This window comes from Mytilus edulis, chromosome 5, assembly GCF_963676685.1.
Source record: "Mytilus edulis chromosome 5, xbMytEdul2.2, whole genome shotgun sequence".
Classification (NCBI taxonomy): domain Eukaryota; kingdom Metazoa; phylum Mollusca; class Bivalvia; order Mytilida; family Mytilidae; genus Mytilus; species Mytilus edulis.
In genome coordinates this window covers 5,762,944-5,789,255 of record NC_092348.1, presented here as the reverse complement: position 1 = coordinate 5,789,255, position 26,312 = coordinate 5,762,944, and the positions used below count along the sequence as shown (strand labels likewise).

General features: G+C 32.7%; 1 protein-coding gene across 1 annotated transcript in view; it reads right to left on the bottom strand.

Moving 5' to 3' along the window:
* LOC139522672 (uncharacterized) overlaps positions 1 to 22,538 on the bottom strand; it is a 74,319-nt gene extending 51,781 nt beyond the window's left edge. Inside the window, exons 1-3 of the mRNA XM_071316140.1 lie at positions 22,271 to 22,538; positions 19,007 to 19,309; positions 17,636 to 17,938 (exon numbers count right to left, since the gene is read on the bottom strand). Coding sequence (XP_071172241.1) covers positions 17,636 to 17,938; positions 19,007 to 19,309; positions 22,271 to 22,538 — 874 coding nt within the window. The remainder of the gene's footprint in view (positions 1 to 17,635; positions 17,939 to 19,006; positions 19,310 to 22,270) is intronic.
* Between the last annotated feature and the right edge of the window lie 3,774 nt (positions 22,539 to 26,312).

Here is a 26,312-nt window from a genome sequence, read left to right as displayed (position 1 = left end):
AGATGTATCCATCGGATCGCCATCAATGACGCAGCCGTCCCGCTAGACCACACGACCACCTGAGCTGTGGTCTAGCGGGACGGCTGCAGTGCAGGCGATTTGGTGTCACGACATCACAGTAGCATGGGTTAGAATCCCGACGAGGGAAGAACCAAAAATTTGCGAAAGCAAATTTACAGATCTAACAGAGGGTAGATGTAAAAGAAGTTTAATACATACATAGAAAAATGAATACTGTACAGATTTAAAGTTATGGTTATATAGTATTAAAGCAAAAATATTCAATACAAATTGGAAATTCGTAGTTAGTTAATATAAAATTATATCGACTACAAAATCGAACAGCTGAAGTTATCGCAGGGTCTACGAGCTCTCTCAGGCTACGACAAGTACATGTTTGGTATAACAACAGCAGTTTGGGGTGCATTTTAAAAAAACAAAAGTTTTTTCGGTTTATTTTCCTGGATAAATAATTTCTATTCGATTAAAAGTTGATACTGATTTAAAAAGTGATTCGAATGTAAAACAAAAGTTGCATCTGATTGGGGATATTAACCCAGAAAAGTGGAAGATTCAAAGACTACCATGTGTCATTGTTTTAACAGAGCAATATCAATAGGTATAATTAAATATCCCACCAAAAGAAAAAGAAGAAGAAAAACAATGATCAAAAGAAAAAACAAAAACAAAACGAAAAATAGCAACAACAAAAAAACAACAAAAAAAACCAACAAAACATTATAAGCAAATAACTATATACTAAATGGTTTAATTCAAGAGAAAAACGTATAACGAAAGTTTTTTTCATACAGCTGATTATAGTTACCCATGTGTCCCCAATATTTAAAAAAAAAAAGACATGATTACAAATTGTATATATACATACCGTTTCAAATATTAAAAAAAACAATATGGACTTACCCTGAAAGATAATGTCTGAATGTCAGCACAACAATTGTCGAATATACAAAAATCCAAATTTATTTATTAACTTCTAACTGTCAATTTTCATCAACAACATTCAACAATTGTTTATTAAAATTAAAGTCAAAAGTAACGTCTGATTAAATGATAAATCACAAATGTTTATATCGAAACTTAATATGAATATCGAAATAAGTATCAAACTTTAAATCCCATTACAGAATAACAAGTTTAGAAGCAAACAACTTTGCTTTAGTAAGTTAAGTTTGTAAAGAATTAAAAAAAAAAGGCGGAGCTTTCGTCGTACTGTACTGAGATTTGATTTGTCATACGACTATTCATTGTTAGATTAAAAACTAACTATCGAATCTTTTTTCATGAATGTTTGTTATTGACAGGTAGGTAGGAGATATGTGCAAAATTAAATACTGATTGTAGAAGTATTAAACTGTCTAAAATTAAATGATATTACATATGTTTAAAAATAAAACAAAATTAAAGGCAAGAAGTAAAATATTAAAAGTTAAAATGAAAATAAAAATAAACAAATTATATGACAAACATCAAAACAAATATAATCAATGTAAAAATCAAACTGTCGCAGAGGATTAAGTTTTCTTAAAATATTTACCTACTTGATATGTGTATTGTTTCAGTGTATTGGCGAAACAAATCGTCGAAATCGTTCGATTTTCTTTATTTAGATACCAGGGTAAATATTATATTTATAGTACACAGTCAGTTGATTTAAAGTTTGTTTACAACCTACCTTTTTTACGCCTACTTTTAACTGTTTAAAATTCAGCATATACAATAATGTTAGAAAAAAAGATACATTCTAATTATAAAAATAAACATTATAAACATTACTAAAGGTAAAGGTTTATTCGGATCTTTGACCATGTATTTTTTTTTAATTTTGATTCACATGATGCAATTTTAAAAAAACCCACAGTTTATGATGATCATTCTTGCATTTTTTTTATTCTCTTTATCCATTATGCAAAACAAATTTATCTGTCAGTGTACAGACAAAAGACGATGTTATGGCAAATGCAACCATGACGTTCGGTAAGGTATACGTAAGAACTGTTAGAAGGTAAAATGTCATATTTTTCTTTTTCCCAATTCAAAAGTTTCTGTTTTTATACTATTGATGTTTCAGAAACCAGTTCGCCCTTAACATCTTTAAAAGGATTTGTTTTATGCCGATTTTCACCACATGTCTCGATAAAGTATTATTTTGAATTTAAACGGTTGCCACTTAAATTTCCTTATAGCATGTTTTTTGTTGCCAGCCACAACTAACATCATTTTATTATTGGTAAGCGATGCAATTGACAGCTTTTGATTTTCCAAAAATGTTAAACCCTCGATGATCTAAATAATAATAAAATAGCGCATTCCTGGGAAATTTAAAAAAAAAGAGATAATATTTTTTCTCTCTATCATTAAGATGACATTTTGACAAGAAGTTTCGAAATGTTTTTTGTACATATATATGAAGTTTATCGCGAAAGTCCTATTTCTTATTGCTTGCTTTGCTTTGCTGTGTTGATGTTATGTTATGTGTCTCAGTTCAATATTATTCATTTAACCCCTTTGTACATCTGTTTTCTTTGGATATTATCATTGTAACGAACGATACAACTGAAATTAATGTATAATGTTGCAATTATATTTTGTTATATTTCTTTTATCGTTTGGTGGTATCGGAAATTTGATTATTTTGTGAAGAAATTTCGATTCGCTTAATTTTCTTAATAGGAATTTAAAGTTACAATTCAGAAACTCTTAATAACTTTTCTCTTATTTTTTAGAACCCTTTTGTCTATAATATTACATTGACTATTAATGTTCTTCTCTGACTTCACACAACGTGGAAATACAAACAGATTGCTATACATAAGGTTCTTCGTAGAATCGTTGTCAAACAATGAATGTCTTCTGTGGGAATAACAAAGATCATCATACTTTGAATTTTGTTGAATACTATTTTTATCACAACTTTGTATACTTGTTTCGGAATATTCGCTTGCGCCAGAAATACTAACTGCACCAACATTCATGCTTTGTATTTCTTCGTAGCAGTAGCTGTAGGTATGGTCATGCGAAAGTCTCTGTAGTTCAATTTCTTCAACTCGTCTACAAAATAATATGTATCTGTGTTATATATATCAAAGATTTAACCTACAAATAACCAGTTCGTTTTGTTGTGTTCGACACCAAGTCTTTACTTAAACTTCATAAATTGAAATTCCTGACTGGATAACTGTATTGAAAAATTTCCTGCGCATTAAATATTTCTCATTCTTCATCTATATACGATATTAGTTAATAAACCTTCCTGATAACTGTATCTTCGGACCAGTTCACTAACCAGGTAAAACAAAGGAGTTATAGGGGTGACTAAAATACTAGTATTTGACACCCAGCTGATGCCGATGATAGGTTTAACAAACGGTCCTTCCCAGAGCCATCAATATTTTAAGGAAAGAGTCTTCTATTTTTAGCTCACCGTCGGTGAGATTTTGCCTTCACTTTGCGTCCGTCGTCGTCCACCTGAAGTAAACTATTTCAAACACCTTCTCCTCTTAAACTTTAGCTGAATGATTTTTAGGGTATCTAGAATAAAGTTTGTGTTTTATTTTCTGTTTCTTCTAAAAAAAAATGGCCGCCATGGCTAAAATAGAACAAAGCGGTAAAATACAGTTTTTGGCTTATATCTCAAACACTGAAGCATTTAGAGCAAATCCGATAGAAGAAAAATTGTTCATTAGGTAAAGTTCTATCAACCAGAAAATTTTCAGATGAATCTAACAACTTTTGTTGGGTTGCTGCCACTAAATTGGTAATTTTAAGGAAATTTTGAAGTTTTTAGTTATTGTTATTATCTTGAATATTATTAAAGATAATTTGTAATAAAGATAAACTGTTAACAGCAAAAATGTTCAGCAAAGTAAGATCTACAAAAAAGTTTATATGACCACAATTGCCAATCGACCCCTTTAGGAGTTTCTACCCTTTAAAGAAAAAATTTCTGAATTTATTCATCTAGTTTGCTTGCTTTAAAACTGTCGAATCAATTCCAGTAGGCTAAATGAGTTTCAGAAATTCTAGTATACATTTTGTATTTTATTTCCTTGTACGTCAAGAAACATAGCAACTATGACTAAAATGGAACATAGGGGGTAAAATGCATTTTTTTCGCTTTTGAAGAAAATATGACAGCTACAAAGAACATTTAAATGGAATTTTAAGACACTCATTTAAATATGTATTAAAAAGAAAAATTATCATTGTTGAAAGATTTTAAGCAAAAAATAACATGTGAGCGATTCAGGCTCTTGAGAGCCTCTTGTTTGTAAAAACGGCGAGGTATTTTAAAACGAGGTTCGTAAAAGGCCACTTTAATGTCAATTTAAACAAATGCATCTCCTTCGAAGCGGTGCATAAATCAAAGATGGCTAACCTTACTTCGGAATGAGCACTGTCCCCTCAAAGAAATAACCTTTTACGGGTTACAATTCCCAAGTTCTCATACACATGGAATATAGTAATCATGGGATAGTTCATAGTCCGTAATTTCGGCAAAAATTAGCAGAGTGGAACGAAATTTAAACTTGATCAGTAACTCGTCATGGTTAACTCACATACCAAAAATCAGCCCAATATCTGAAGGCGTTTAGAAAAAAACTCCGTATATTGGTTTGTTGCGGAATGACGGAATGACGGAATTACGGACAAGGGTAAAACTATATGGCACCGACAACTTCGTTGTGGGGACATCTAAAAATGAAAAATATAAATGTAATTATTTATGAATATTTCAGGTAACAGGTGTCCTTCATCAGTATTATTATGATGTGAAATGAGTCATGTCAATCTTCTTTGATTAAACTGTAACAATCTTAAAATTTATTCAATAAAACAGTTAAACCGAACATTAGTTTAGACGCTTGTTCAATTCTAAAAAAAAATTAAACATGACATAGGTTATATGGCTATTTACAACAGATAAAATTGAGAATGGAAATAGGGAAAGTGTCAACGTGACAACAACCCGACCATAGCGCAGACAACAGCCAAGGCCAACAATGTGTCTTCAATGTAGCGAGAAACTCCCGCACCCGGAGGCGTCCTTCATCCGGCCCCTTAACAAATATGTATACTAGTTCAGTGATAATGGACGTCATACTAAACTCCGAATTATACACAAGAAACTAAAATTAAAAATCATACAAGACTTACAAAGGCCCGAGGCGCCTGACTTGGGACAGGCGTAATATTGCGGCGGAGTTTTAAATGTTTTTTTGAGATCTCAACCCTCCCTCTATTACTCTATCTAATGTAGAAAAAAAAACGCACAACAATACGCACAATAAAACTCAGTTTAAGAGAAGTCTGAGTCTGATGTCAGAATATGAAACAAAAGAAAATATACAAAATGACAATAATACATAGATAACAACAAACCACTTGCAGTGAATGACATGCCAGCTGCAGACCTCAATTAAACTGATTGAAAGATTATTTTTTCATCATATGAATATAAGGTACAATCCCTCCGCAAATATATACTTCAAATGAAAATAGTAAAGTGCGATATGAACTAGCACATTTCTAAAATTTAAACGGTGACGACAGCTGCGATGTTACTAGAACGATTGGGTGTTTAACATTCCAAGTACACAGCACTGACCGATCTAATTCTGTAAATATTTCAAATTTTACTTCAGTAGAGTAATAACAATAGAGGCTGCGTATTTAAACATCTCAAATAAATAGAAATAAAATAATAAATTTTAACTAAAGTTAAATACATTGTAATTAATTATTATCAGATTTTAACTACTATTTAGTTGAGATGTTCAAATACTCAGCCTCTGTTTAACATTCGCAAAGCGATCCTTCACAACGTGTGAAAATGGTTCCCTTTTATGCGTAAAAAGTTAATATTTAATAATAGCAATAACCGCAAGTTGTACAGTTGTTTAAACACTATCATCCGACTGTTGGCAAATTATTGAGAATAACATGTTGTTTTAATAATTAACATGTACGTTTTTTGTTTTTTTTTATTTTGAAACTTGCAACCTCTGACCAAAACATGAACCTTAAAGGGGCACTAGCTGTCAAATTCATGTTCATCGATTTTAATCAAATTCTCATATTTCATTTAGAACAAAGTAAAACATTTATCCAAACTATTAAAAGTCTAAAATAAACAATTAACAGGGCACAGGCATGAAAATACGTAGCATCGTTTCGCGTGTATTTAAGTTTATACGCCATCTAATTAACTATCGAGTTGACCTCTAAAGTCATCCGATGACGATATAAGCGATGTAAACATCAATATAGATATAAATATATTAAGCAAACTCGTGTTATTGGATTTTTCTAGGTCTATTTAATTTCATATTATAGATGAAAAATAAATGTTTATCATCGTTTTTACCTGTTTAAGAACAATTTTGGTGGATCGAATCAGTCAATCAAATGATTTACCTTTGTTTCACTTTCAATGTTGACTTTCTTTTCCTCAAATAACTGTCTGTGTCATTTTGGTTTCTTGTGGATAGTTGTCTCATTGGCAATCATACCACATCTTCTTTTTTATATGTACATATACAATTCACGTGTTATCCATCTTAAGCTATGGGGTTAAATTGAAATTCACCTGAATACGTTTTCAATGAGGTCGAATTATTCACTTGCAAGTGAATGATTCATAATTAATGTTTTAAGCTTATTTTTACAAAATTGAACAATACTGGCTGTTAAAAGCGAATTCTTATTTCACTATTTGCATTTCCATTAATGACTGAGCAAAAAATATATTAGATTTTTTTATATATCTCGTAGCTAGTGCCCCTTTGAAATGATGTTGTTATTTGAATGCGTGTTATCAGCATTTGTTGTATTTAGAAAAAACAATTTTAGTAGTGATATGAATTGGCATCTTTCATCATTCATAATCATTTAGTATATTTTTGTAATTCAATAAACACTAAAGTCAAATACTCACCTAATTTCGTTTGGAGCATGGCCAATTACTTCACCCAAAACTTTAAACAAAAATTATATATATATTAACTGATATGCAATGCATGTTGGTTTTTTTCTCACAAAACTTTACTCATTATGTTTTTACAAAAAATAAAAATAGAAATGTATAAATTTGGAGAATTATAGAAGAAATATGTCAATGTGTCTTTTGTTTTACACTGCGACTGACCACGAAATGAAGTAGCTTCGTACACGATATTCATTTTTACTTTCAGTAAAGAATGAATATGACTCAAAATCCTGATATCTATGATGAGTTGATAGAAAAACATTTTAACAATCTTTATTCCAAATATATGCTACAACGTTCATTTTTTTATCTATTTATCTTTTTGTTAAACTAAAACTCATCATTGAAACTGGATTATCGTATAATTCTGAATTTTAAATTTGTTACATTTATATCCTCAATCGTTTTTGTTAATAAAACTGCTTTCATTACATCTTTTTCATTTTAAATTGATAAAAGTTTGAAAACGATTCGAATGGGGAAATAGGTCTAGAAAATAACACGCACACTTTTTACTTAAAACTAACAATCTGAAAATCTTGTGTGTAAACATATTTTGATACTTTCAACTTTCAATGTCTTTAATAAATCTATTTTACTATTCTTGATAACACAGACAGAAAGAGAATGGTGATCTAAAAGACATACATTCTTTTGAGATATTTCATCTTGTGATTTTCTTTAAATTTACTTATTATGTCATTATAGTGAATGCTTCATAAATATACACAGAAGGACAAGACAAAATTCCAACAACATTCCACTTATATTTCAGTATCCCAGTTCAAACAAGTATTAAGATGGGACGACCATTTTTTGTTCTCATCGATGGATGATATTGGTAAAATATAAGTTATCCACAGCTCTAATTTACGGAGTTCGGTATTTTTGTTATTTTACTTTACAAAAAACAACAACACTTTTTGGACAACCCTCCCTACCCCTCCCCCCACAAATAAAAATCAGGTATAAACGTCACAATCCAAATAATAATACTATGAAAATAACGACATCAAATATACTGATAAAATCTCATTTTTATATATATATTTGTTTCATGATTTTGCTATAAACGCTCACTGAGGGCCTCGATATACCGAATCCTCATTTGAGCCACTTTGGACAAAAAGTTTGTCAGGGGTTTCCCCTACTCTGACATACCGGTCCCCCGTTATTCACATTCTCTGTGTCTCCGTTTATATAAATAATTACTCTAAATATCAGCACAACAATGTTAAATTTGCATAAAAACTTGTTTATCAATTTCGAAAGGTTTTTATATATTTTCCCAGAAATCTGGATTTTGAAAATTTCATACCTAGTATTGGTATAAAAAAGGAGATGTGATATGATTGCCAATGTGACAACTATCCATGAACGTTTAAATGAAGTGTCTGTGCAATTATAAGCAATTATAAAGTTCTTCCAGGACACTTAGAATACAAAAATTTTCAAAAATAAACAAAAGCGTATTCTCACAAAACCGTTTTGATACCATTTGTTTTTTATTATATTTCATTGTCGTGTAATATTCAAAACCCGAATACGAATAGTTTAAGGAGATTGTGAAAAAGATATGACAAATTACTGGTGTACTGTTGCTAGTTTGTGTAACGTTTCTTAATATAAGTCATACCTCTAGAACTTGTATTCCATCTTCGAACAACAATGTATGTAATCAATACGGCATTGGTTATTGCAAATGCAGAAATCAAACCAATCAAGACACACCTTTGAGGTCGCATAATATCTGAAACGAGAAGCACCTCATATAATATACATGGCTTATTAGTAAGTACATTTTATGTACGTAAAACACAGTTTTCTTCTATATAAGGCATACCAGTCGCAATCAAATCATACACTCCAAAGGCAAAATAAAATACAAAGATGAAAGCAATTAATTTTTTTTTAAATCCAAAAGGATATTCCAAAAAAGGTAAAAGCATATCGGATGCTTTTAAAATTCAAAAGTAGTAATCCGTATTTAATGTACATGATTGGATATGTAGACGCTATTAAAAAGACAATCAAACCCTAGTTAGAAAACAAAATATCTTAAAAGTAAATTAGTAAAAATACTGAATTCCCCCGAAAATTCAAAACGGAAAGTTCTTTATCAAGTGGCAAAAACAATAGCTCAAAACATCTAGACTTTAACAAAAAATAAATGAAAGACAAACAAGTAAAAAAGCACTGCAGAGGAAGCTGAAGATTGAACAAAGCGAATTGCATCTAAAACTAGGGACGAGTTAAAAAATAAATTCCTTCCAAAAGAGTAATTAGTTCATTCGCTTCTTGCTCATGACAAGAAAATAAAATCAGCGATGAGTAACATTCGATGATCGACATATAGAGTGTCAACGTTCCTGAGGGAAATGATATTATAATAATATTTGTTCTGCGGAAATAATGTCATGGAATACTTTTTCCATCTGTATTATATTTATTCCACTGATGTTAGAAACTTATCTTATATGTTGATGAGTATAACAAATGTTCCTAGTATGCTGGAGTTTATTTTACACCTGATTGATTATTATATAAATAATATTATCTTTTATAAACCTTCTAAGCAAATTACCAAACGCGTCTGGTGTATCACATTATAAGCCTGCTACATTTGACAACTATATATCTGGTTCAAGATATGAAACTAAAATAACTGTTGATTCATTTATTCAAAGTTCAAAAGGATAGATGCGGTCATCATAATCACTAGACTATGAATTATTTCAGCATTTAGACCCAGAATTCCGAGACGTTGTACCAAATACAGCCTAGGTAGTCCATTCCTTATTTTTTTTTGTAACCAGCTAATTTATATTCTACGCAAAACATCTGTTAAATTTTTTTTTAAATGTTTAGCATTCGTAAAACGATCCTTCACAACGTGTGAAAAATGGTTTGTACGGTTATCAACCAACTGTTGGCCAACTATTTGAGAATAACATGTTGTTTTAATAATTGACATGTACGGGATTTTTTTAATTTTGAGGCTTGCAACTTTTGATCAAAACATAAACCTTAAAGTCATTAGATTACCATACCATATCCATTTGAAACATTGCTGTTATTTGAATGCGTATTATCAGGATTTGTAGTAGCAGGATATGTGTATTCAGCTGGATACATCAACATATCAAATGACGTCTCTGCTGCTCCAAAAGAGTTTTTGATATGACATATATATTTGTCAGTGTAGATTGTCTCTTTTTTAACAATCCTTAGCTTGATTTTGAGTCCTCTCACAGGTACATTGACTTTGTAGCTTGAGATAAATACGGTTGTATTCACAGTAAGTTGTTTTGCTTGTAAATTGTCAATATTTATTTTTATTTCTTTTCCGTTTTTGCTTGAAAACCATTCTATGTACGAATGAAGTGGGTTTGAATAAAGATCTACGTGTAGTTCAATACTAGTGTGGCTCTGTATGATTCTTTGTCTTGTTATTACGGGAGGACCTAAAAGAAATCCTTATGTTAAATTTTTTTTTATTTTTTTTATGTTTTATTCGTATTCGTTTAAATACTTAACGGTTTAATGTTCACAATGAAGAATAGCATGGCCATATTTCTGAATTCCAATTTTTTAATTGTATTTATAAAATAGTATTCCAATTGCAGTTGTTACTCTCATTTTTTACTATTCAAAAGGGTAATAAAAGATTCTATACCATAACATGTCATGTTATTTCTTTTATAAACACTTTATTATTGTTATCATTATCTCACTCGTTCCTTGATTTTAACGGCTGTTTTATTTATATCAAAGAGTCATTTATTTTCTTATCTGACGCAAAGACTAAAATCACTGCGTTTTTAAATTTATAAAAACAAGAATGTGTCCTCAGTACACGAATGCCCCACTCGCACTATCATTTTCTATGTTCAGTGGACCGTGAAATTGGGGTAAAATCTCTAATTTGGCATTAAAATTAGAAAGATCATATCATAGGGAACATGTGTACCAAGTTTGAAGTCGATTGGACTTCAACTTCATTAAAAACTACCTCGACCAAAAACTTTAACCTGAAGCGGGACAGACGGACGAACGAACGAACGGATGGACGAACGAACGGACGGACGAACGGACGAACGGACGCACAGACCAGAAAACATAATGCCCCTCTACTATCGTAGGTGGGGCATAAAAACAATCATCCTATCTGATAGGATACAACATATTTAGAAAATTACCTAAAACATGCAAACTAATTGCTGAGGTAAAAATAGCCTCGTGTATGCTCATTGAACACACATATTCCCCTGTGTCAGTATATTCACTATAAGAGAAGGAAAGATTGGCTGTATTTTGGTCAACCGCAATGTCACCAAACTGTCGAATAAACACGCCATTCCAATAGTGGTAGATTTTAATCGCCCATCCTGAATAGTGTTTTGGGTTAACCATGCAGCACATTTGAACAATTTTAGATGTATTCACAATCAGTTTCTTTGGGATGAAGTTAACGTGCCATTCTGAAAAGAATTAAAAAGATTTTCCTAAAATTTATTTACAGAGAGAAAACGCTGAGTTATATACTTCAATATATATATATATCAAGTTCAAAGTAATGTGTTTTTATTCTTAGTACAAAAAGTTAATTGGGGAATATTCAAAGTCAAATTTGCTTCAGTTTTATCAATTTTTCTATATATGAACTAGTTAAATCCTAGCTAAAAAAGTTTTTTATCTTCACAAAAAAACTTTACCATTAAGGACTCTGTATATATTAAGATAACGAAAAACTCCGTAATTATATTTGCACTTTAACTCTGTCATAGTTTTTTTATTGACATGCAATAATTCTGTCCTTGAATTCGTTAATGTTTGATCTTTAATACATATATACAAGCTATTCTTTAAAAACGTGAAAACATTTGTATACATTCATCGTTACCTTTAACGGTGTTGTATGGTAGTCATGCAATTTCTCTGTATTTAACTGCTTTTAAAAACCCGTAGTTTATTGTCCTGATTGTTCTATTTGTAGATTTTATGTAATATTTTGTACTTAAATCATATACTATTCCTATTGTCACAATTTCTAATGAATGAGTTTGCATACTACCCTCTAGATGTCTTTTAATTATCTTTGTTTTTGGATTGTTGTCTCGTTGTCGTAAAATGTATACTCGTATGTGATTTATGAGTTCACCTGGCCCACAGGGCCAAGTGAGCTTTTCTCATAACTTTGCGTCCGTCGTCCGTAGTCCGTCGTACAAAAATCTTCTCTGAAACTGAATGGCCAAATTTAACTAAACTTGGCCACAATCATTATTAGGGTATCTAGTTTAAAAAATGTGTCCGGTGACCAGGCCAACCGACCAAGATTGCCGCCATGGCTAGAAATAGAACGTAGGGGTAAACTTTGATTTTGGCTGATATCTATGAAACAAAAGCATTTAGAGCAAACCTGACATGAGTGTAAAAAAAATTTTCATGTCAAGATCTATCCGCCCTGAATTGTCAGATAAATCGGACAACCCGCTGTTAGGTTGCTGCCCCTGAATTGGTAATTTTAAGGAAATTTTTCCGTTTTTGATTATTATCTTGCATATTATTATAGATAGAGATAAACTGTAAACAGCTATAATGTTCAGCAAAATAGGATCTACAAATAAGTCCGATGATCGAAATGGTCAGTTGCGTCCTAAAGGAGTTCTTGCCCTTTATAGTAAATTTTTAACATTTTTTCATAAATTTTTGTTATCTTTTACAAAAATCTTCTCCTCTGGAACTACTGAGACAAATTTTACCAAACTTGTCCACAATCATCATGAGGGTATCTAGTTAAAAAAATTGTGTTCGATGACCCCGCTCTCGAACCAGGATGGCCGACGTAGCTAGAAATAGAACAAAGGTGTCAAATGCAGTTTTTGGCCTATATCTCTGAAACCAAAGCATTTAAAGCAAATCTGTTGAGATACAATTATTTATTAGCTCAAGATTTATCTGCCCTGGAATTGTCAGACAATTCAGGCAACATGTTGTTGGGTTGCTGCCCCGAAATTGTAATTTTAAGAAAATTTTACAGCTTTTGGTTATTTACTTGAATATTATTACAGATAGAGATAAACTGTAAACAGAAATAATTTACAGCAAAGTAAGACCTAAAAATGTTCAATCGTCCCCTTAAGGAGTTCTTGCCCTTAATAGTCAATTTTTAATAATTTTCATAAATTTTGTAAAATATTACAAAATATTTTCCACTTTAACTACTGGGCCAGGTTCAATTTAGATAGAGATAATTGTAAGCAGCAAGAATTTCAGTAAAGTAAGATCTACAAACACATCACCATCACCAAAACATAATTTTGTCATGAATCCATCTGTGTCCTTTGTTTAATATGCACATACATATAGACCAAGGTGAGCGACAAAGGCTCTTTAGAGCCTTTAGTTTATATAAAAACAAAAGGAAAACAACAACGTAGGTCGAGAATATGACATATCTCAACTAAATATTTAATATGCAAGTACATGTAATAGTAATATGATGTCAGTGATTGTCTTATTGTCATTTCCTGGTGTTTGTTCTTTTATTTTTTATAGCAATATACTTAAAACAGTAATAGTTTCTGTAAGCTACTTCATAAAATGACTCAACGATACAGGTATTGATAAAAACTAGAGGCTCTAAAGAGCCTGTGTCGCTCACCTTGGCCTATGTGAATATTAAACAATGGACACAGATGGATTCATGACAAAATTGTGTTTTGGTGATGGTGATGTGTTTGTAGATCTTACTTTACTAAACATTCTTGCTGCTTACAATTATCTCGATCTATAACAGTACTTTCTGTGGAAAATGTTATTGAAAATCTTCAAATTTTAAGAAAATTGTTAAAAATTGACTATGAAGGGCAATAACTCCTTAGGGGGTCAATTGACTATTTTAGTCATAGTGACTTATTTTTAGTTCTTACTTTGCTGAACATTATTGCTGTTTACAGTTTATCTCTATCTATAATAATATTCAAGATAATAACCAAAAACAGCAAAATTTCCTTAAAATTATCAATTCAGGGGCAGCAACCCAACACCGGGTTGTCCGATTCATCTGAAAATTTCAGGGCAGATAGATCTTGACCTGATAAACAATTTTACCCCGTCAAATTTGCTCTAAATGCTTTGGTTTTTGAGTTATAAGCCAAAAACTGCATTTAACCCCTATGTTCTATTTTTAGCCATGGCGGCCATCTTGGTTGGTTGGCTGGGTCATGCCACACATTTTTTAAACTAGATACCCCAATGATGATTATGACCAAGTTTGGTTAAATTTGGCCCAGTAATTTCAGAGAAGAAGATTTTTCTAAAAGATTACTAAGATTTACGAAAAATGGTTAAAAATTGACTATAAAGGGCAATAACTCCTAAAGTGGTCAACTGACCATTTTGGTCATGTTGACTTATTTGTAGATCTTACTTTGCTGAACATTATTGCTGTTTACAGTTTATCTCTATCTATAACAATATTCAAGAAAATAACCAAAAACAGCAAAATTTCCTTAGAATTATCAATTCAGGGACAGCAACCCAACAAGGGGTTGTTCGATTCATCTGAAAATTTCAGGGCAGATAGATCTTGACCTGATGAACAATTTAACCCATGTCAGATGTGCTCTAAATGCTTTGGTTTTTGAGTTATAAGCCAAAAACTGCATTTTACCCCTATGTTCTATTTTTAGCCATGGCGGCCATCTTGGTTGGTTGGCCGGGTCACGCCACACATTTTTTTAAACTAGATACCCCAATGATGATTGTGGCCAAGTTTGGTTTTTTTTGGCCCAGTAGTTTCAGAGGAGAAGATTTTTGTAAAAGTTAACGACGACGGACGACGACGGACGACGGACGCCGGACGCCGGACGCAAAGTGATGGGAAAAGCTCACTTGGCCCTTCGGGCCAGGTGAGCTAAAAAATGAATGTAAACATCATGATGAGGGTCTGCTGATCGGTCGGACGTCATTTTTGTGTTTAATTACGTCCCATTGGACGTCGATAGAGGGTTAAATATAGGACACAGATTTGGACGTCAATTTGAGAAACAGACGTCGATAAGTGACCGAACGTCGATCTAAGTCTAAAAACTATACATAAGGTGGGAGTTCGAATCCCGTTAAGGGACAAAAAATTGTCAGCACAAAAACCTAATTCAAACACCGTTGGATGTAATTTTCAGACTTATATAAATATTTGTATTTACTCTGTATTACGAACACACTGAGATCCAGTGGGCATATGCATAGTGTAAAGCTGTCTCTTGCGTAGACTTAATGTATCAAAGGTGTGTGTTCGAATCCCGTTGAAGGACAAATATTTAGCATCATAACAATTCAATTATATCACTGTTTGGGTGTAAATAAACTCAGAATAGGTACCAGGATTGAATTTGTTTGTTTACACCAGGCGCACGCGTTGTCTTGAAAAGACTCATCAGTGACGCTTGAATTTTTAAAAAAAAGGCCAAATAAAGTACGAAGTTGAAGAGCATTGAGGACCAAATTTCCTAAAAGTTTCGCCAAATACAGACAAATTATTCTGTTCCTGAGTTATAAAAACCTTAGTATTTCAAGAGTTCAAAGTTACAGTAAACAGTTAATTTAAAATTATGACCATATGAATGATAATTCCTGCCAACACAGAAGTGCTGACTTCTTGGCTCGTGATACTCTCGGAGAATAAAAACTCCACCAGCGGTAGCATCGACCCAGGGACAAATATTTAGCATCAAAACAATACAGTTTTATCACTGTTGGTGTAAATAAACTCATCATAGAAACCAGGATTGAAATTTTGTATTTACACCTGACGCGACAGTGACTCATCAATGACGTTCGAATCGAAAAAAAGTTTAAAAGGCCAAATAAAGTACGAAGTTTAAGGCCATGGAGAATCACAATTTCCTAAAAGTTTTGCCAAATATAGCTACGGTAATCCTTTTCTGAGATAGAAAAGCCTACGTATTTCAAAAATTAAAAGTTTGTTAACAGTTAATTTTCAAATATGACCATAGCCAGGATAATTCATGTCAGCACGGAAGTGTTGACTACTGTGCTGGTGGTATACTCGGGAATCAAATCTCCACCAGCAGTGGCATCGACCCAGTGGTTGTATATAAACTCATTTTTATTTTTGTCCATCCGATGAGTTAAGCCTTTTTCAACTGATTTTTATAGTTCGTTCTTATGTTGTACTGTTATACCACTGTCCCAGGTTAGGGGGAGGGTTAGGATCCAGCTAACATGTTTAACCCCGCCATATTATTTATGTATGTGCCTGTCCCAAGTCAGGAGCCTGTAATTCAGTGGTTGTCGCTTGTTTATGTGTTACATATTTGTTTTTCGTTCATTTTTTTTTCAAAATAAGGCCGTTAGTTTTCTCGTTTGAATTGTTTTACATTGTCTTATTGGGGCCTTTTATAGCTGACTATGCGGTATGGGCCTTGCTCATTGTTTAAGGCCGTACGGTGACCTATAGTTGTTAATTCTGTGTCATTTTTGTCTTTTGTGGATAGTTGTATAATTGGCAATCATACCACGTCTTCTTTTTTATATATCATTATAGATACCAGTATTGACTTGTTGTACTACAGCAAGACGCGCGTTTTGTCTACCAAAGAATAATCAGTGACGCTCGAATTAAAAAAAAGTTAAAAAGGCATAATAAAGTACGAAGTTGAGGAGCATTAAGTACCAAACAAATCATAAACGTTTTGACAAATACAGCTATAGTAAACTTTTCCTGAGGTAGAAAAGCCTTAGTATTTCAAAAATTCAAAGTTTTGTTAACAGTTAATTTATAATTATGACAATATGAAAAGTCATGTCATGTAATTTTCAAACTAACATATATATAATTATATAAGATTTGTAAACTTTCAGAAGTAAATGTTTTGTTCTTCCTTGACCGGGATTCGACCTCATGCTACTGAGATATCGTGACACTAAATCACATTGCACTATGACCGACGCGCTAGACCACTCGACCTACTAGACTCTATAACAATCAAGCTTTCAGTGGGCTGGTGTAACCATTTCCTCGTCAGTTTTTATCTAGCGTCATAACATAAAACATGATATGTAAGGCATGAAGATGGATTTTTTCAGATCAGCTGAATTATCTATCGTAAAGGATCTTACAACTTATTGTAGTATGCAGTCACAGAAATAATTATATTATAAATACGTCTAAACCAGTGACAATGCTACGACAGATTTTATCCATCGGCTCACCAGTGATGGTGATGTAAGGCGGAAAAATCAATCTGTATTTTTAATGCGTCTTACTATCAGCCCATAAATGTTAGATCTGTTGCATTTGAATGTTGTTTTCAATTAAGACTTAATTATAAGTTTAAAAATAAAAAACACAAAAAAATCACATTATGAATCGAACATTATTTCTGTAAAGCACTTTTACCGCATGCATCTCTTACGGTTCATCAGACAGAATTTTTATCGTTAATAGTAACGACTTGTGACGTTACCTAATAGTTATACATATATTTCCATTTCTAAGATTTTTTAACAATAGACCTGCGGTTGATACTCATTTGTGATTGTAAAATTTAACTTTGTACCATACATATTCGAAAATCTGGAAACCCAAAAGCCATAACGTACCTTTATATGTTAATTTAAACGTCATTTCGTCACTGCCTTCACTATTTCTAACTCGAACTGTATAATTTCCAAAATGTTTGTGTCTACGTGGAACAATTATGCTGGACAAAATAAATGTATCTGTATCGGATGATGCATTTATATGTTTGTGTATAGACCAAAGCCCGGTTATTCCACCAGAAGAAAACATCCATGCAATCTTTGGTTTTTCAAAACTTTGAACCAAAATGGAAATGTTAGCTGGTTCGTTTATTTCTGCCTTTAAAATCACAAGTGAAATGTTTGAAATTATAACCGGTTTATCTGCAAACAAATATACAAATCTTTAAAACAAATACTAGATTTTAAAATAAAACATCAATTATATATATGAAAAAAGAAGATGTTGTATGATTGCTTTAGAGACATATTAACACAGTAGTGCTGACAACATGCTGTTTATTCCTTCAGATTTTTTCTGTCCCCATCAAAAACCAGGTGCTGTGGAGGGCTTGGCAGATCCTGTTGCACATGCAGCATCCGTCTTGTAGCTACTTTTAACACACATTCAAAACTCGTTGAAAAATCTAATTCCGTACGCACATTTTGGTAAAAGGAGGGCGGCATTAACGATGGTTATAACGATTGAAACATATTCATCTTCATCTCCGAAACAGATATACCTTTACGGTCAACAACATAATGAAAACAATATGAATATAAACTTCTGTAACATTGAATTTTAAAATATTAGTTTTCTTAGTTTTTTTTCTGTTAATTATATTGCAATTTGAGTTTCATAGAAAGTCGTTTGACTTCATTAAACTTTCTGCTCTGAATCTAAACAAGTATATATAATTCCAATGAAATGCAGGAAAAGATGTGGCGTAATATATAATTACATCACTTTCGGACTATTTACTAGATTTTGTTACATATTTGACCGGTTTCGTTTTCTGTTTAGTGTTCATTGATATAATTTTGTGTCTCAACTCACTGGTGACATGTTTTCACGTTCTTAAAATATCTAGAATATTCCCACTGGTTTTTTATGTTCCCACAAGTTGTTTGGAAATATTGTCATCTCTTTCTGTATATAAAGATAAACAAAAATTGGATTTTCGGTATTGGCCAATATACAAACACTAAGGAGAAATGAAAATGTAGTTCTAAATGCTAATAACGATCATTTCGATTTCGATTTTGATTCTTAATTATTAAGAAAATCTCACAAAAGACTATCCACGTAAAATGTCAATACCTTGTTTCCTGAAGAAAAAAAACTTTTGAAAAGCTTCAGAATGTTTTAAAATAAAATTTTAAAAAGTTAAAAGTATCTGTAAATAATATAACTGGCATTTTTCTTAGACAGTTTAAAAATTATTTACTCACATTTTACATAGATATCAATTGTGTCTGTTCCAATTCCTGCTTCGTTTATCGCTCGACATTGTATTTGTCCATTGTAGTCTTTCCTGATCCAAAGAATTGTTAAAGTACTTTTTGGTAAATATTCATCAAAAGAATTTAGAATGTTGTCACTCGTGTCTTTATCTGTAATATCTACATTGTCTTTGATTATCCATTTTAAGGTATAGTTTTTAACGTTTGTATCTACAAAACAGGTCAAAACTAGTCTTTGACCTTCCGAAATTTGAATCTTTTCGCTGCCGTTGATGGTCACTTTTGGAATAACTGTAATACACAAAGAAATAGCTCAAAGGCTTAATAAATGTAAACACCTCTTTTGAATTAAATTACTGGTAGGTTAAGATAGATAGCATGACCACGAGATTTACGTTCAGTATCATATTTGGTTCATAATAAGGCATTTTATTGAATTATACCCGTATGACATATGTCTTTAAAAAAAGGTACAACGAGGACATTAAAAAAAGGCGAGCTTAACTGACAACGCATGGCTAAAAACGAACGACAGCGAACAGATGACCAGTTCACATAACATAACATAAAACTCCAGACTGAACAACATATTTCTATATTTATATTGTGCAAGGTGAAACATGCTGACAATGCGGTATGGGCTTGTTCATTGTTGAAGGCCGTACATTGATCTGTAGTTGTTAATTTCTATGTCATTTGGTCTCTTGTATAGAGTTGTCTCATTTGCAATAATTTTACATCTTTATTCTGTGACTGTATCTTACATTAATTTGTAGGATCCTTTACTATAGATAATTTAGCTGATCTGTAACAATAACATCTTCATGCCTTATATATCATGTACTGTAGTACGCCGCTAGATTAAAACTGACGTGGAAAGGTAACACATGGCCAGCGAAAGCTCTTTTTTTGAGAGCCCAGGTGGTCGTGTGGTCTAGCGGGACGGCTGCAGTGCAGGCGATTTGGTGTCACGATATCACAGTAGCATGGGTTCGAATCCCGGCGAGGGAAGAACCAAAAATTTGCGAAAGCAAATTTACAGATCTAACATTGTTGGGTTGATGTTTAGACGAGTTGTATATACATTATGTACACAGCCATGTATCACCATCATTGATGGCGATCCGATGGATACATCTGTTGTAGGGTTGTCACTGACTCAGACGTACTTATGAATATAATTATTTTCTGTGACTGTATCTTACATTAATTTGTAGGATCCTTTACTATAGATAATTTAGCTGATCTGTAACAATAACATCTTCATGCCTTATATATCATGTACTGTAGTACGCCGCTAGATTAAAACTGACGTGGAAAGGTAACACATGGCCAGCGAAAGCTCTTTTTTTGAGAGCCCAGGTGGTCGTGTGGTCTAGCGGGACGGCTGCAGTGCAGGCGATTTGGTGTCACGATATCACAGTAGCATGGGTTCGAATCCCGGCGAGGGAAGAACCAAAAATTTGCGAAAGCAAATTTACAGATCTAACATTGTTGGGTTGATGTTTAGACGAGTTGTATATACATTATGTACACAGCCATGTATCACCATCATTGATGGCGATCCGATGGATACATCTGTTGTTGGGTTGTCTATGACTCAGACGTACTTATGAATATAATTATTTTCTGTGACTGTATCTTACATTAATTTGTAGGATCCTTTACTATAGATAATTTAGCTGATCTGTAACAATAACATCTTCATGCCTTATATATCATGTACTGTAGTACGCCGCTAGATTAAAACTGACGTGGAAAGGTAACACATGGCCAGCGAAAGCTCTTTTTTTGAGAGCCCAGGTGGTCGTGTGGTCTAGCGGGACGGCTGCAGTGCAGGCGATTTGGTGTTACGATATCACAGTAGCATGGGTTCGAATCCCGGCGAGGGAAGAACCAAAAATTTGCAAAAGCAAATTTACAGATCTAACATTGTTGGGTTGATGTTTAGACGAGTTATATATATATATAACTTGATCTGTAAATTTGCTTTCGCAAATTTTTGGTTCTTCCCTCGCCGGGATTCGAACTCATGCTACTGTGATATCGTGACACCAAATCGCCTGCACTGCAGCCGTCCCGCTAGACCACACGACTACCTGGGCCCTCAAAAAAAAAAGAACTTTCGCTGGCCGTGTGTTACCTTTCCTCGTCAGTTTTTATCTAGCGGCGTACTACGGTACATGATATATAAGGCATGAAGATGTTATTGTTACAGATCAGCTAAATTATCTATAGTAAAGGATCCTACAAATTAATGTAATATTCAGTCACAGAAAATAATTATATTTATAAGTACGTCTGAGTCAGTGACAACTCTACAACAGATGTGTCCATCGGATCGCCATCAATGATGGTGATATATGGCTGTGTACATAATGTATATACAACTCGTCTAAACATCAACCCAACAATGTTAGATCTGTAAATTTTCTTTCGCAAATTTTTCGTTCTTCCCTCGCCGGGAAGATATATATATATATATATATATATATATAAAGATCACTATAATAAATGTTCTTGTGTATAGATATATAGATTACTAAAAAATCCAACATTTCCGGTATGAATAGTTTCTATACAAAATGCCAGTTTCTTTCGTATATGTTTCACTCTAGATATAAACAAAGTCCGAATTATAATACGATCATAACCATTGGCTATACTTCTTTTTTTGTGCATTACTGAAGACTGACTTATGACCTCTAGATGTCGTTTTGTTTTCTTTGTTGTTGGGTTGTTTTCTCATTGACTTACACTAACATGCATGTTATTTATTGTTATGAATATGAATGACATACTGTAATGTAGATCGATTGGACTAACTGTTTATCAAGATAAATATTAATATGTATTTTACCTATTTCGGGTTGAAAAAATCTATTTGGAAAGTATGTATAAATGTTTGAAAATTTAGTTGTCATGATCTGGAACCCTACAAAACATGTACATGTATAAGTGTAAGTCTTGTATTCCATCAGCGGTCGTTTTGTCAATACATGAAGTAATATTGGACGTGGATTAGAGTATTTAAAATATTGGACGTCGATTTGAGAATGTGAGGTCAGATTTGGACGTCGATTTGAGGAACGGACGTCGATCTGAGTTCAACATATATATATAATTATATACAGACATTAAGTTTCGAATACATTTTTTTGTCAACACAAGCAAGGTTTTTTTCTACTTTTTTATTTTCAAGAGAAAATTTTGAAAAACCAGGACACGGAACATTAGTCGTTATATACTTACATACAACTTCTAATTGTACTCGTTGACTGAGTGGTTCATGTGTATTGTCATTACTAGCACTACATGTGAAGTACCTCATATGGTCAATTCTTTTTGGAATAAATATGTACTCTAGATATCCTGGTCCACCATTATTCAACAGGATATCATTTGAAATCCACGTCATCATTTCCTCTGGTACTCCACTGCCAACATAACAGCTTAAAGTTATTTGTGTACCTTCGAGTACATGTATTGTCCCATCGTCAGTGACATTAGACACCGTCATATTTAAAGGTGGTTCTTTTTTACAAAAAAAATTAATATTCTTATTAGTATTCACATTTCGTTTTTTATGGTAAAAATGAATTGGAGGAAGCAAAGAATATTATAAAATTTATGATATATAGAAGTATGTAAAATAGAAAGAATGGTTAGTAACAAGAACCCAAAGATGAAGTTTAATATCGTTATAGTTGGAATATTTGAAAAATTGCATTGTGATGCATACATAACACGAATAAGATCCCGTATGTAGTTAATGCAATGATGGAAAATAGAAAGTCATAATACATGTAATAACGAGGCATTTTCAGTCGTAAAAATCATAAATGTAGGATTTGTTCCCCATGATCGTATATCTTGGTGGATTTTAGAAACATAAAAAATGGTAAACAACATCTAACTTAAGTTACAAAGTAAGTAAAAAGAAATCAAACTTTAGATAGCGGGGATTATTGCGATGATGATAAATATTTGTGTGAAAAAAGGCATTGAAGTTTTTTACCCCAGCTGAAAACCGTCGCTATCATTAAATTTACTGACAATGTTACTGTCGTCACAGAGGACACACTAGCAATAAATTAAATTCTAAACTGTAAAAGGTCTTGAAAAGGGCATGGTTCTGCGATTAGAACGTCGAAAACGTGTAGGCGGTTGAGGTAAATATAGGACACTTTGAGCAAAGGAAGAAATTAGACTAGAGTTGAAAATTTGTGGGTGATATATGAATTTAAGGACTCATTTCGGTGAAACGGACATGTGTGTTGACCTGGATGAGCTTGATAGTAAACTGTATGTGTATAGTTATAACGAGTTGACTGGTACGTTAAAAAGCTAGTGTTTTCTTTATGTTGAAAAAAACATTTTTTCATATCATCTACAAGTTTACAAGTGTTTATGCACCATGCGTTGCTCTAGACACGCTGTAAATAAATGAAAGATAACAAAATACTGACATCAACACATAATTTTATAATGTTTCGATAATGCTGTATAGTTGAATCATTTTGTTCAATTCTTGTAGAAATAGGCTAGTTGTTGAAATCTATATGCTTACTTAAAAATCTATATACTTACTGAAGAGGATCACCATGAAATCTTTATGGACGGCAGTTCCATTCAACATTGTGATACATCGATAAAGCCCTTCATCTGTTTCAGAAAAGGTACTTATCAGCAGATTACTTTCGCCAGTGACATTACTAAAAACTACTTGCAGCCTTCCGTAATTTGTTAGTGAATTTTTTATTCTTCCAGCGTCGGTATATACAGTCAAACCCACGGGACCCCTCCACTGGGCTGAATTTTCCATTGACATGTAGGGACATACCAGGTTGGCCGTATCACCATTGTACACATACAAGTTCTCGCTGGGAATGTCTTCTGGCAGGCCAAAACCTGCTACTTAAAGAAGAATGTTTGTAAGTTGTGAAAAGGTATATAGAAGTGCACGCATGTTTTGTTTTTGGTTTTTTTCATTGTCTAACACGGGAACAGTTAAAGATAATAACAGAATGATATTTTGGCGATATAATTACACCACAACGGATCAGAATGTATTTGTCTTATAACTTAATACTGTACAAAGAACATTGTAATATGTTGTTGTAGAAATCAAACCGTCCTATTCTAGTAATATATAAGACACTAATGCTTAATCATTAATTTCAGAAGGAAAGTTTATATCTTATAAATGAATAAAATATACCAACCAATAATAAGGTCTATTCGAAGCAAGTATAAAACTCTGATAAATTGACCTGCCATTGCAATCTGAAAATTGGGAAAATATTTTTTAGAACATAGCATTATAAAGTGGTATCATGTATAAATGTTCGATTCCTGTCAAAGACATCTGGGTTAAGGAATTTGTAATTTCGATATAAAAACTTGGGGTCATGGACCTTGTTTTTTTCGTCAAAATAAATTAAAATTAACTTAATCAAAGTCTTGTTCGTTGGTTGCCGTTAGTTGATATGGTTTATTAGTGTTTCTATTATATAGATTAGACCGTTGGTTTTCCTGTTTGAATGGTTTTAAACTTTTTAGGGGATTTTTAGGTTGCTGTTCGGTGTGAGACAAAGCTCTGTATTCATTGTCGTACTGTTACATATAAATGTAAACTTTTACTAGTTGTGACTTGGATGAAAATTGTTCTTATTTTCATTTATACCACATCTTCTGATATCTATTACAAACACTTGATTTTATTATGGTTATTTCTTTAAATTCCAAGTGGAAGATGTTTTATTCTATACTTGGTACAACAGATTGCAGGATCTCAATATTGATGACTTTGTGTCGTAAGCTCCTGATTACTTCTGTGCTAGTTCCCCATTCATAGCTAATCCGCCTGGCTACGTTATAACTGGTCACCTAGACATTGTCAAAAACACTTCTATGCTAAAAGTGTTTTCGAACGGCCCGAAATATCGTAAGCTTTTATCAAACAATTTGAAGCACAAATTCAACGTACTGATAGTTTTAGTCGAGGATTAAGCCAGGCAATGGGCTAAGCGCGGGAAAGAAGACGTAATACTTTTTTCCAAATGGATTTTTGCTGTGAGATCGTTGATACAAATCAAAATTAAGAAACTGAACGGGTCTTTTCTAATGGTAATGTCAATCTTGAAAAACCCAAATGATGCAAAATTCGTTTTTCATGACAAATATGTTTTTGTCCCCGCAGATAGAGTCACAAACAACATCTTTACTTGTGTTAATCACATTACAAAACTGCTTGATAAATGAATAAGTTATTGACAGTTCACTAGAAAGCTCTATATATACCTCCACGACAATTAACAAAGAGGAAATCCCAGATAATCATAGGTCTGGTCTATATTTCTCTCCAATTTCAACCTAAGATAAAGAAATAGATCTGCCATCACTGTATTGGATACCTTAACAACATAAGTGTCCTTATAAACAACGGTAACCTTATAATGCTGGGTCTGAATTTTTTACACTTTACACAACAACTCCACAATGCAAACTAAAAGACAGATTGAAAGAGTTAGTCCTGCTTTGTTTCATAAAAAATAAAATGCTCAATAATGAACTCAGGTAATCATACGCCCTTTTTGCTTTAGGTAGCATTCTGTTTACCTCTGTTTATGACAATTACTTGATATAAACAATGATTGGTTTTCTTCAATCATTTATGAAAATGAAAAAGTAAAACTTGCAAGTCAATAATTCGACCTCATTGAATCAGTATTGATATAACCTACAATTTAACTCGTTATATAGAGATGAATTGAGCATAAATTAGACGTGTTCAGTTATTTAACGGAAAAAGAATGTCAAAATTAAAAGTAAAACAATAGTTAACCATTTTGTTGACTTATTCGATCCCCAAAAACTCACTCTCATACAGGTAAAACGATGATTAACATATATTTTTAACCTATTATAAAAAAATCAAACGGACCGAGAAAAATCCAAATACACGATTAAGCTATCTATTTATATATATATATATATAACTCGTCTAAACATCAACCCAACAATGTTAGATCTGTAAATTTGCTTTCGCAAATGTTTGGTTCTTCCCTCGCCGGATTCGAACCCATGCTACTGTGATATCGTGACACCAAATCGCCTGCACTGCAGCCGTCCCGCTAGACCACACGACCACCTGGGCTCTCTAAGAAAAGAGCTTTCGGTGGGCATGTGTTACCTTTCCACGTCAGTTTTAATCTAGCAGCGTACTACAGTACATGATATATAAGGCATGAAGATGTTATTGTTACAGATCAGCTAAATTATCTATAGTAAA